Consider the following 11,854-nt stretch of genomic DNA (forward strand, 5'->3'; position numbering starts at 1 on the left):
TCTTAAGCAACGACAAAATTTTTATATCTAAATTGTACCAGAACTCCAACGTTGTTGTACAATTCCCGTCGAAATATTTTTAGGCCTTATTGCCTTATTTTACGTTACGTGCGTGTTTTTTCTCGTTAATCTGTACTTTTTCGGCGTATTTCGCGCTTTGCATGTGTGCACGTCGTCAACAGCGAAATGCATTTGTTTGATCGGACACATTTATACCTCTCATAGTCTCACTCTCAGGACCGTTAAGTTTGTTTAGTCGACATGGCCGCAATTAACTTTAGATCGGTCTACCAGTACGTCTACCGACGCAAGTTTCTCAGGCTCGGTGTTCCGTTCTTGGTAAGTGCGGTCCGCAAGTTTCAACCACATCGGATATCTCGTGGAAAGCTGTCACAGTGTATTTTTTTTTACTTGCTGCGTTTGCGATCGACTGTTGCAGCATTATCGCGGCTCCTCTACACCATCAAATGCTCCAAAATTTAAAGAATACGCGTTGAAACTTGTAAACTAGTGTGCTTTCGTTCTTGAGCTTTAGTTTCTCAAGTGGTGTGCCATGGTTTCGCGCACGTTCGCCTCATCTCTCAATGGGGGCAACCCTCCCCCGTCCGCCTCTGAAATACGAATTCCGACGTATCTGTTCTGAGTCTGTGCTTATCATTCGCCCCAGCTGTGTGACCGCATGGTGTTGCATATGCCTCCTGATATATCCGGGACCCGCCGCGGTGGTTCAGTGGCTAAGGCGTTGCGCTGCTGAGCACGAGGTCGCGGGTTCGATTCCCGGCCGCGGCGGCCGCTTTTCTGATGGAGGCGAAAACGCCCGTGTGTACGAGATTTCGGCGCACGATAAAGATCCCCAGGTGGTCAAAATTAATCCGGAGCCCTCCACTACGGCGCGCCTCATCGCCTGCGTTGCGTCGGCGCGTTAAACCATACAATCAATCAATCAATCTGATATATCCGGGGATTCGCCAGGGATTCTATCCCCCGTGAAAATGGAAAAGAGCATTTCTAGCAAGAAATCATAATTTCCAGATTCATTTCTGACTAGATTTATGGATTCTAGCTGGAATCGACATCTTCTAACGAGAAAAAAGTCTATAGTTAGAGATGACTATTTCCAGCTTGCAGGTTTTCTTCTTCCAACCGGACTGACACAGCTGCCAGCCGAAAAAAAATCTCAATGCAACTAGAAATGAGCTAGAAACTAAATTTCTAGCTAGAAATTCTGCCTATTTCTGCCTAGAAACATGTATTTCTATTTTATTTATTTACTGTCTATTTGAAGCAAGAAAAATTTCTAGCTAGAAGAAATTTCTGGTTCAATAATCCAGCTAGAAAAAAATATTATTTTCACGTGGGGAGGGCCCCAGGAAAAGTACAGTCAAACCCGGTTATAGCAAACTGCAATATGCGCCACGATTAGTTCGAAATAGCCGAACCCGCCTATAACAAATTTTTTGTTATGAGTTCGCAATACGCGGGACCCCCCCACCCCCCACCTTCACGCCCCCTCGTTCTGCTATCCCCGCATGCAGAAACGAACATAATAAAGTATGCCATTGCCTTACATAAAACTGTCTATTATTGCAAGCAATAAAGCCACTTTCCGCTGTAACTACCTACTTTCCCAAAAAGCGGTGATTCTTGTTTTCAATGTCATTTTGGCGGCGTCAACTAGCACAGCATTCTCTCCATAAGACATCATTTGCATCAGTTGCAGTCCGCATCCTTCAATATCAAAGCAATATTGGTGGAGTACATTGACTGCCGATAGCACTTCATTAAGCATGGGATGGCTTTCACTTGCGACATCCTCCGCATCTTTGGTGCCTCCAGCAGGGCGAGCAGCCATGACATCGGTGACGGTGTCATGGCTGAGGGGCTCACAGTGAAGGCAACGTCGTCGTCGACACTCAGGCAATCCTCGAAGGGCACTCCACGTTGGCGAGCTCATCTCACAGTTCATCGATGCTTCCATCTTGGTCCGGACTGGCTGACTGGGAGGGTTTAATCATGAGAGAGGCGCGTCGGAAACGCTTACGGAAATGCCGGGAGTCACATCGCTCCATGGGAGGCTCAACATCTTCATCGCAGCCAGTCAACATCTCAATTGCCGCTCCGAGACCATGCATTTTGGTGGCAATTCTAGGCGCGCCGAGTTCGATATATCGGATGTGAACTTCGTTATAAGGAATATGTTTCGCGTGTATTTCCGTAACTGATCTTTCTTTGTTCGATATGTAGCATAATTCGCTCTATCCGGGTTCGTTATAATCGGGTTTGACTGTAGCTGTGAAAGGAGGGGGAAAAAAAGAAATAAGGCAGGAAAAATCTACAAAAGCCGAACACTTAGTTGTTTCTACCAAAGGCAAGCTGTTAAACCATGTGCTCACAGGCAGTGAAAAGTCCGCATAGTACAACCCTTGTGCATGGTTTCCTACAAGTGCTTAATTTTTGCATTTTTGTTACTGTTCACTGTGGTGGACGGGAGACTGGTCAAGAGTGCTCGAGGTACTTGGAAAAAAGGCCATCAGAATGCAGCCTTAATGGCCATCACTTTGTCAGGGTCTGTCGGAGACAATGTGGTGCGCTGCTACCTCCCAGACTTGAAGGAGTAGTTGGTGTTGATGGAAGTTATAATTTGCAAATAAGCATGCTTAACATGTAGCTTTGTGCCAAGCTACATTGGCTTCTTGCTAACTCTCCCAGTGTTGGGGCTTCCAGGAGGGGTGGGGATATGCTCTGCCAGTCTGAGGTCTTTTTCTCTGTTCCGGCATTTATGAACGGAGAGGGACACCGCACAGGTACAGGAGCCGTCAAAAGTAATTGAAACACGGTCTCGTACATTTACATGAATTTCTTCGTCCGGAAACTGTGTGGCTGCATTGGTGTGCATTAAAGAAGTACTCCCTAATAGAACAAGCTTGCTGCAAACTGGTAATGGCTGTCATAAATCCAGCAAGACAAATATTTTGTGATATTCACAAATCCTTGTTCCAATTTCTTGTGACAGCACATGTGCATGATGACACAGCTGGATGAAAACACAAGGACGTACCAGTACTTCAAAGAAACTGAAAGAATTAATAGTGTAAAAAAATTACCGCCCTTGTGATTCTCTCCTGCGTCCATGTGCTTGCATTTTCTTTGCATCTGCCTTTCCCAAACAAGCCTCTTCTCTTTGCCAATAGGCAGGTGTGACGTGGATGAAGTACAAATGCGCCTGCGTGTTTAAAACTGCGACGTACGTATAAATAGCATCGAGTAGGCTTAATTAATCCTTTAGCCCTCCTCTATGGCACATATCAATGCCCAAATGCAGCATGATCGCATGATTTTCAAATTTTAAACCAAGACGGCAACTTGAAGCAGTCTGTGCTTTTATCAAAAGACCTGGCTGTTTGTGGGAAAGCAAGCTTTTAACAGTTTATCGAGCCCATGAAAGACATTCTCTAGAAGAATTAAAAGGGGAAAAAGGGGAGGGGGGAAACAAAATTGCTACTCTGTAAAGAGCAGGGCTGACCCTGCATGCAATTACGCTAAACTGTGCGCACTATCACCTCTACAGCAGACCCTTTGCATCAGATTGGGACGCAAGCACACCTCAAAAATGCCAGGACATGGGTGCGTGCAAGTTGAGTAGGGTGCACACATATTGGGCAGAGCACTCGTCATGTCCTGCATCCCTACATGTGAAACAGAATTAAGCAGCGTCGCAGAGGAGAAATGCATAGCTCATTTGTTCGACCCTCGCTTCGCTGGGGTTGCATATCTAATCTTTATATATCAGTCCCCCACTGAATGCATCGTAGGTGAGAAGGACTCCTCAAAACCATTTAACTGGGGCTTAAAATTTTTTTCTTTTTTTTATGTAGAGTGGGTTGGGGTTTGGCAATCAACTGCAGTAGCTTCATTTGGTGTGCATGTGCCATGTGAACCGTCACCAGGTCAACTTGAGTGCAAACTGTGCTATATTGCTTCACTTGTGCACTATGCAAACAATCGCAGACATCTCACTACAACTCCTGTAATTTTGATAAAGCGGGAGCTGGCGCTATTTTTATTCAAATGGGAGGCGTTGGGAAGGCACATGCTGTCTGAACTGATTTCATCAGTCTGTGCATTTGTGTAGAGTGAAGAAATGCCAAGAGGCAGGTAGTTCGAAACAGGACAGTGCTGACCTGTTTATTTTCATGCCTTGTCTCGATTTTTCACTTCAAGTCCTCTGTGGAAATGCTTAAAAGGAAATGTTTGTTGGCAGGTGTTCATGCTTGGTGGATCAATAGGCCTGAAACAGTTTGCTTCACTACGCTATGAGTTCAGGAAGCAAGGGGTATGTCGCACTTTTGTTTTTTACGTTCTTCCTTTTTTTTTTGGCATAAAATTTGCTGAATGGTTAACTCTGTCTGCACAAAAACAGGCAGATATCAATAGAGCATTGTGCAATGTAGCCCGTTTTCTCACATTTTGTGATAACTTATCTGCAGGCGTGTGTTTTGTGATTATCTTCTCTGCTTGTATTTGATGCAATTGAAGGGGAAGAAACCTATTCCTAAGCTTTCAAAATATGAGAAAAGTTGAACTGCATTTGTTGCATACATACTGGGCCGCAAAATGCCTCATATAGAACTCGGCAGGTCTTAGTGAATCCCCTGGGAAAGGACAAACACTGCAATGCATTAGCGGCAGTATAGCTTGATTGAACTTCGTTCTACAACAATCTGTGCAGATGTAACCTTCGCTCTTCTGCGGATTGCGTTTTCTTAGAAAAGGGCAGGGAAGATGAAAATTCACTGTCCTTGTTTGCTTTACTTTCTGCTGTGTCTGAAAGTAATAGTTGAAGGGTCTCGCAGCTTGAAAGTATGAATAGTATCGAGAAGTACCTATCTGTAATGTGGGGCTTAGCTTAGTGTAGGTGGTAATACAGTAGGCTCAGTCTTTTGCGCTCTGCCCCAGTGAGCACATAGTGCCTGTGCTGCACAAGATATTGAAAGAGACCCCCTGGCACCCATCCCCTCCCATCTTTGGCCCCCCTTTTTCCGGCACCCGCTCTGTTTGTCAAAAAGGAAGGGTTGATGCAAGGAAGTGTGCTTTTGAATTTCCCGCCGAATTGCCCTCGTGAATACACATCATTGGGAATTTGCACTCACAGGCAGAATTTTTCAGTGGCAGTTAGATGAAACGTTTACTCTTAAAACCGTATTTGCACGATTCTAACTCACCCCAGATTGCAATGCACTTGTAATGTACTTACGAAAATTCAAAAAATAATTTGACGCCGATTCTGCCGCGGGACACGACACCCCGTACCTGGCAGAAGGCATTTTATCGACGCACGCAACTGTGGCAGCAGAAATCTCCTGTGCCTCATAAAGTTGCTTATCCAGCCCCTACTGGCATTGAAAATAAAGTGGGGAGCAGGGAGCATTGGAAGCCAATTTCAGTGTTGAACCCAATTGTAATGCACATGGAAACTTTAAGGCTGCCTTTAGTGAAAAAGGTGCGTGTTAGAATTGTAAAAATACGGTATTGTATGAGGTGGTGTAGCAGTCTGCATTTTGTCATTGCTTGCCACTTGTAGGGAACTGACAGTGCTTGCACTGCTCGTGTCTTGTGTGCCTTCGTTTGTGTTCAGTTCACCAGGGAGGTTGCTGAGGAAGCTGGTCTCAAGATGAAACCCCCTGAGGAGGTGACCCTGGAGGCCGTTTACAAGGTGACTGCCACTTTCAGAGTTGCAAAAGTAACTCTTCTTCATCACTGAATGGTGCCATCGCTGATGGTGCTGTATAGAAGTTAAGAACATTGCTGGAGATTCGATTGAAGGCAACTTCTGAATCCGTTCATTTTGAAAAAAAAAAAATAAAGGCTTTTTACCATCCAGTGCTGAAAGGTGCAAGGAAAAACTGACATTTGGTCCTGGAACTGTGAATTGTCATCGTCACCTTTCCCAAAGCCCTTGCATTATATTTCAGAACAAGCACTGAAATAACATTATATGCTTCTGCAGCTATATAGCAAGCTAATATGACACCTAAATTAGATCTTCAAGTTAAAAAAAGAACTGCCCAACAAAAACATGTGCATCAGGTAGCACACTTGTCTATAACACATTTTCTCAGACTTCCATCCTTCTGCTGTCCTTGAACCAAAGGAATTTAGATATAGCTATTACTTCCCCACTGTACAAGTCTGAGCTGACCAATTTTGCCCCTAACATTTATTCGAACAGGTCGTGTGAGCACTTTTAAGCTGTAGATTGTTGAAGTTGAACTCGTTGTTATGAGCCAATTTGTTATGCACCGTAGCGTGTCCAAAAGAAAGAAAAAAAAGAACCTCCGCAGCTTGCATCGTGATCAAACTGATCACAATGGAAGTTTGCATTACTTTCACCCTAAGCTCCTAAATTCTTGCGACCCGCCGCGATGGCTCAGTGGCTAAGGCGTTGTGCTGCTGAGCACGAGGTCGCGGGTTCGATTCCCGGCCGCCGCGGCCGCTTTTCTGATAGAGGTGAAGAGCAAAAACGCCTGTGTGTGCGAGATTTCAGCGCACGTTAAAGATCCCCAGGTGGTCAAAATTAATCTGTAGCCCTCCACTACGGCGCGCCTCATCGCCTGCTTTACGTCGGCGCCTTATTAAACCCCACAATCAATCAATCAAACAAAATTCTTGCCCTTGTGAGCCAATGGCCGCTGTTGCCATAGCAACTTACAAGGAGCTCGCATCTAACCGTTTGTTTGTGTGTAGCTGCAAATTTGCTCAATTTAACCGCTGTTAGGGGCACAACTGAACAGTTCTTGTTCACCTGTTCACTTGCACTTCAAGCCCCTCCTCGAGTGCATGGTGCTAACCAATGAGCAGCGACCGCATAATTCAGGGCAAGAACAGCAAGGGATCAGGCAGGCTGTGCAAAAAGATGATTTGATTGATGATTTGATTTTAATGGTTCAAGGCTGGAGATGGGCAAAGATAGCCAAGAATATAGTTATTTACTGACACTGGTTATGAGGTACATACTAAACCCTGTCAGTAAGAAATAGAAGTGACACGTGCTAACAGGCAATGGTTTAAAAATCTGATGTCTCTCAAAAACTTAATAACGCGATTAACAGAGAACAAAGGAATGTAGGCTATCAAGTAAGATGGGTGTTGTAGAAGGTTTTGTCTCTACAGCTCTGGGAAGTGTTTGCGTCATGTTGTGTTGAGTGCTGTGCATTGAGCGAAGATGTGGATTATGTATAGGCCCTCTTCACACCTGCTGCACAGGGGTCTTGGAGAGAGCCGGTGAGCAGGTGGGAGTGCAAAAGAGTAAAAGCTGTTTTGAGGCAACGATGCACAAGTTGCAGCGATGAGCAACGAGCCTACATGGCGCGTGATTCCTTGCTTGGCCACTGGTTTGCAGGAAGTGCAGGCTGTGGACATTGACAACTGGCAGAATGTCCGTGGACCCCGACCGTGGGAGGAGGGCAACGAGTACAACAAAATCCTCGAAGAGCGCCAGAAGAAGAGGCAATCGGCCAGCAAGTCTTAGCACTCTAGTCCTGCGTAGATAGGCAAACGAATGGATAAATGTTATGTGAACTTCCCAAACATGTGCATGGTAATTTCTCCTACGTCTCGCTTGCACGTTTTGGTTTGAAATTTCTACATCGCACCCCACCACCTGATCCAACAATAGAGCTGCATTTATGCAACACTGTTGGGCAGAGTGCAAGGAAAACACACAGAAGTACAGGAAGAGCACTATAGACTTGTGCGCCAGGGGATGTTACGGACTGTAGACGACATTAATGACGGAGAACCAGCAAGAGAAAACGTGGAGCGTATTTTCGTTGCGTGTCTGTTATACACTGAAAAGTATCGCAATCGTTTACTGTACCTTCCAGAGCTCACAGTTTCTGTGGCTCATTGTCTTCCGTTTCCACCTTGGGCAAGAACTTTTATCTTGCACTTTAAAGGGACCCTGAAGATTCGACATCATGCAAGTTAAGTTTATTCAAAAAGACTGCTTTGCCTCATTAACTATGATATCAAACAAACTTCAAATGACTAGGCTAGATATTAAGGAAAGTAGAGGAAAAAAATGGCAACTCACCGGCCTTTTTGTCACCAGGTCCCGCGACATCACAGCCGCTTCTGTTTCTGTCATTTGGTGCAAATCACTGCAACCAGCGTCTTTTCTGCGACACCGTGTTTGAGTCTATTTCTTCACATTCGTTTCTTCGTCTTGCACAGGGACTTGTTTCTTTGATTGGCGGACGTTGTCTCAAGTCACCACCAAATAACATGACCGTGCAATTGTAGGGGCCTCTGGTTTTCTTGGACTGTACCAGTTAACACTATTGTGTAGCTAACACAGTGATAACTATGTTTTTGTGTTCGCTTTATTCATCACTGCTGATGTCTTCTAGCGTGAAATTTGAAAGTTTTTAAACATTTTCACTCAGTTTTCGGGGAACCAGGTGTATTTGTAGGATGGAATTCTGTTGAGTGGGTCATCAGTTCAGCTAAGTTTTGTTTTGTGTTTACTGCCTCTTTAAAACTTCTCCCAGCTTCCCTGCACAGCACCCGTGCAGGGAAGGGCAAATACCAACCAAATATACCTGTACCAACTGTGGAGAGAAAAAAGTGACCATAGTATTTTCCACACAACAGGCTTTCTGGAACTACATCCACTGCAGAAACTCTGGCCCTGGTATTTGTTTTTCTTGGAGAGCCTTTCAGTTTGATCATATGCAAATGTCGTTTCAAATCGCGCGCCATCAGCCGCAAATGGTTCGCACAACATCCGACAGATAGCGACGAGTGTACTGGCCAGTAGGAAGACGCATTGAAACATCCCCCTCGCGAGGGGCACGATCAAATGCAGAGCATTTCCGGGGGCGCACGACGTTAAGTAGTTTGCGTTACGTTAATGTTGTTGCACTTGTGGCAACTGCTGACGAGAGAGCGCTCGTCTGCAGTAATTTGAATGAGTCGAGAATATAAGGCGCGTCCGTGGCCTCCCAATCTGTGTCGGCTTTGTGGCGCAGTGGGTTAAGCACCATGTACATTGCGTTCCGCCCGCAGGGTCGAGGGATCGAAACCGGGCGCCGGATGGTACTTTTTTTTTATATATAGTAGGGAGGGATGCGGTGCGGACTACGGACGCCAACGCGGGTGACATCGTGAGTTACCGAAATGCTCTGCATTTAAAAGCAACCTGCGAGCGGCCGGCGAGGAGGCGCCGTCTCCCTCACTCAGCAGCCGTGCATGTTCGCATGATCACGTCATGAGCAGTCGGGTCACGCGGAAACCCGGCCGTCCCATTGGACGGCGGGGCGAGTGACATGGTGTCACTCGAAGAGGATGTCACAACAGACGCGGGAAGTCGGTCCCGCGGGACTCGGCGAGGCGACGGCCAGAGGAACAGGAGCGAAGCTAACCGGGCTACCTTCTTCGGGAGCGGTTTCTCGCGCTTGATCTCACCCCCACTGCTCTCTGCGCATGCGCCCCGTTGCTATAGCAACAGAGGCGCGTCGTGGTTGTCTGCTTCCTGGCTGCCCCTCGGCCTGGCCGCCGCGGCCCGCCACTCGTCCGAACCCAAACGCGCCGTCGGCAGCGAGAAGCGTTGCCGCCGCAAACCCGATCGAGATGGAAAAACAAGTCCAAACGTGCACTGCCAGGCATTTGGCGCACTTTCGTCTGCCTAGCCACGAACAGCTGATAGTGCCACATTTCGATATGCGCAGGCTCTGACAAGGCTAATCGGCGCTAGCACATGTCTTTCATCGCGATGGTCGCTTGATACCATTGACGCCTTGCCCGCGGTACGCGTGCACCATATCTTAGTAGGGCGTGTATCAGAAACCGACTCCGCTATGCAATTACGGTATTGTTTATCGAAATGATGTATTTTGATGTATTCTGATGTATTTTACGTGCTTCCTGCTCTGTCGGAAACGATGCTAGTCTCGTGTTGCTGAGATTTTTTCTGGTGCGCCTCCTGCCTGGGCCTACATGGTGACCTGCTGTACAAACAAACAAACAAAATAGATTGATAAATAAATAAAATAGATATATAGATTGATAAATAAATGCATGAAACACAAAACCCGAATGAAAAAGGCGAACGTATACCCGCTACTGCAGGGTTCATGACCTTGCGCGCGTTTTTCGCAATCATTCCGTTTTCATTCGACCAGGAAAGACACCATGCTTGTGGGAAGCGAAATAATTCTGTGGTTATTGGCAAGACACGCTTCATCACGCGGTTGCTTTTCGGCTTCTTCGTAGACTCCACCAATATTAAGAAGCATGTGGCACCAATTAACACGAACGCTCTCGAGCAGACGCGTCCACACACCGCACAACACGCGTTTACGTCGTAAATTTGAAGGTGCCAAAAGCACCGCAGCCATGCGTGCTGCTGTTGTGTAAAGAAAACAGTGAGGGGTCTTAAACATTTCTTTTTGGTTCAAGCACTCATCTGGATTATGTTAATCAATAAAAAAATGCTTGAACGACAAATGATGGCTGGTTATAGCCGAGGATTCATGAACTCATGAATCCTCGGCTATAAAGTGCCATCATTTGTCTATAACCTCGGCTATAACTAGACCTGTGCGCCACGCCGCGCCGCCGCCGCCGCCTATTTTGGGCGCGCCATCTGCGCCGCCGCCGCCACGAGAGGGAGAGAGATTGAATGGTCAACACCAGAGCTACTAAACATGCTACGTCAACGCGCAAGCCTTAGTCAACTCATTGTGCCTGGGTGAAGGGCCATTAACCATGCAAATTGCAGTCGACTCGCATTGTGCCTTAGTGAAGGGCCATTAACCATGCAAATTGCAGTCGACTCACATTTACTTGATTCGAGTTTATTCGTTTACCACTTCACTTGGTTAAGTTTAGAGGTCTTGCCAAAGTGTAATGTGTGTACTTTGACTTTGGGTAATTCAATATGCCGCTAAATGTGCTCCGGATATATGTACCGAAAGTTGAATTTGTCCGCATATGCAAATGTTCCGAGTGCTGTTAATTTGTGCGCATGTGTATACCCACATAAATATCTTCTCAAGAGCACAAGTATGACCCAAATAGCAATGCCACTGTGCCACATCACGTACATGAACATGCCGTTAGTCTGGGGCAATGAAGGCTTTTAAAAACAACTGTTTACGGTCTCAGAGCTGCAGGACTCGCTGTTCAGACATCACAAGGAGGAATTTGATGGGATATGCGTGTATACATAATGAGACAACCCACAAACCATTCAAGACATGGCATTATGTGCTACCAGTATACTAGTGGCATGACCACTAGTGGCGTGACCGGTAGAGTGAAATCCAGCTCAATTGGCCCAACTTATACGCTTCAGCCCACCGGCCCCTTAAAGAAGCCATGAAGACAAAGTACAAGTTGGGTTTATTAGAAAGACTGCTTAGTCCCGATAACAATGATACCAATATCATCGCAACCTTCGAACAAATAACAGAGATGAAGAAAACGTGTGAAGCAGTCGCGACCCCCTAGCCAATTTCCCGCAACTTTTCTATGACGTCACAGAACCTTGTTTGTGCGATTGGCGGCCGCCTAACGTGCCTGTCGCGACGACACGACTGCACATCTGTACTGGGGCCTCTAGTTCCATTTGACCGCATCACTTGAATGCTAACGTGCAGTTAACGCACTGATAATTATGTTTTATTGTTGGCCCGTATGACGTCATTCTTGCTCGTAACACGTCACTGTGGCGCAAAATTTGAAAGTGTTTTAAATACTCCTTGCTTTTTTTTTCGTTACAAAAACATCTTTTGGGGCTGTAATGGAGCTGAGTGAGATACTGAATCCTAGTTCTTTCAAATTAAACGAAGTT

The 11,854-nt window shown here is 46.1% G+C and overlaps 1 protein-coding gene across 1 annotated transcript; it reads left to right on the forward strand.

The window, feature by feature from the left end:
* The first annotated feature begins 123 nt into the window (after positions 1-123).
* LOC144148931 (cytochrome c oxidase assembly protein COX16 homolog, mitochondrial-like) lies at positions 124-7,587 on the forward strand. Its single transcript, XM_077680462.1, has 4 exons — positions 124-339; positions 4,262-4,333; positions 5,636-5,713; positions 7,400-7,587. Exons 1-4 carry the CDS (start codon positions 262-264, stop codon positions 7,526-7,528), a joined length of 357 nt encoding a protein of 118 aa, XP_077536588.1. The 5' UTR covers positions 124-261; the 3' UTR covers positions 7,529-7,587.
* Positions 7,588-11,854: the final 4,267 nt, after the last annotated feature.

This window comes from Haemaphysalis longicornis, unplaced genomic scaffold (genome assembly GCF_048455015.1).
Source record: "Haemaphysalis longicornis isolate Haplotype H1 unplaced genomic scaffold, Haemaphysalis longicornis Haplotype H1 scaffold_8, whole genome shotgun sequence".
Lineage (NCBI taxonomy): Eukaryota > Metazoa > Arthropoda > Arachnida > Ixodida > Ixodidae > Haemaphysalis > Haemaphysalis longicornis.

Bases quoted from the DNA above. Each gene is read 5' to 3' on its own strand.
- LOC144148931 (XM_077680462.1), top strand. From the start codon at position 262: ATGGCCGCAATTAACTTTAGATCGGTCTACCAGTACGTCTACCGACGC. The intron at 4,334-5,635 runs GTATGTCGCACT...GTTTGTGTTCAG, and splicing joins ATGAGTTCAGGAAGCAAGGG to TTCACCAGGGAGGTTGCTGA. The intron at 5,714-7,399 runs GTGACTGCCACT...ACTGGTTTGCAG, and splicing joins CCCTGGAGGCCGTTTACAAG to GAAGTGCAGGCTGTGGACAT.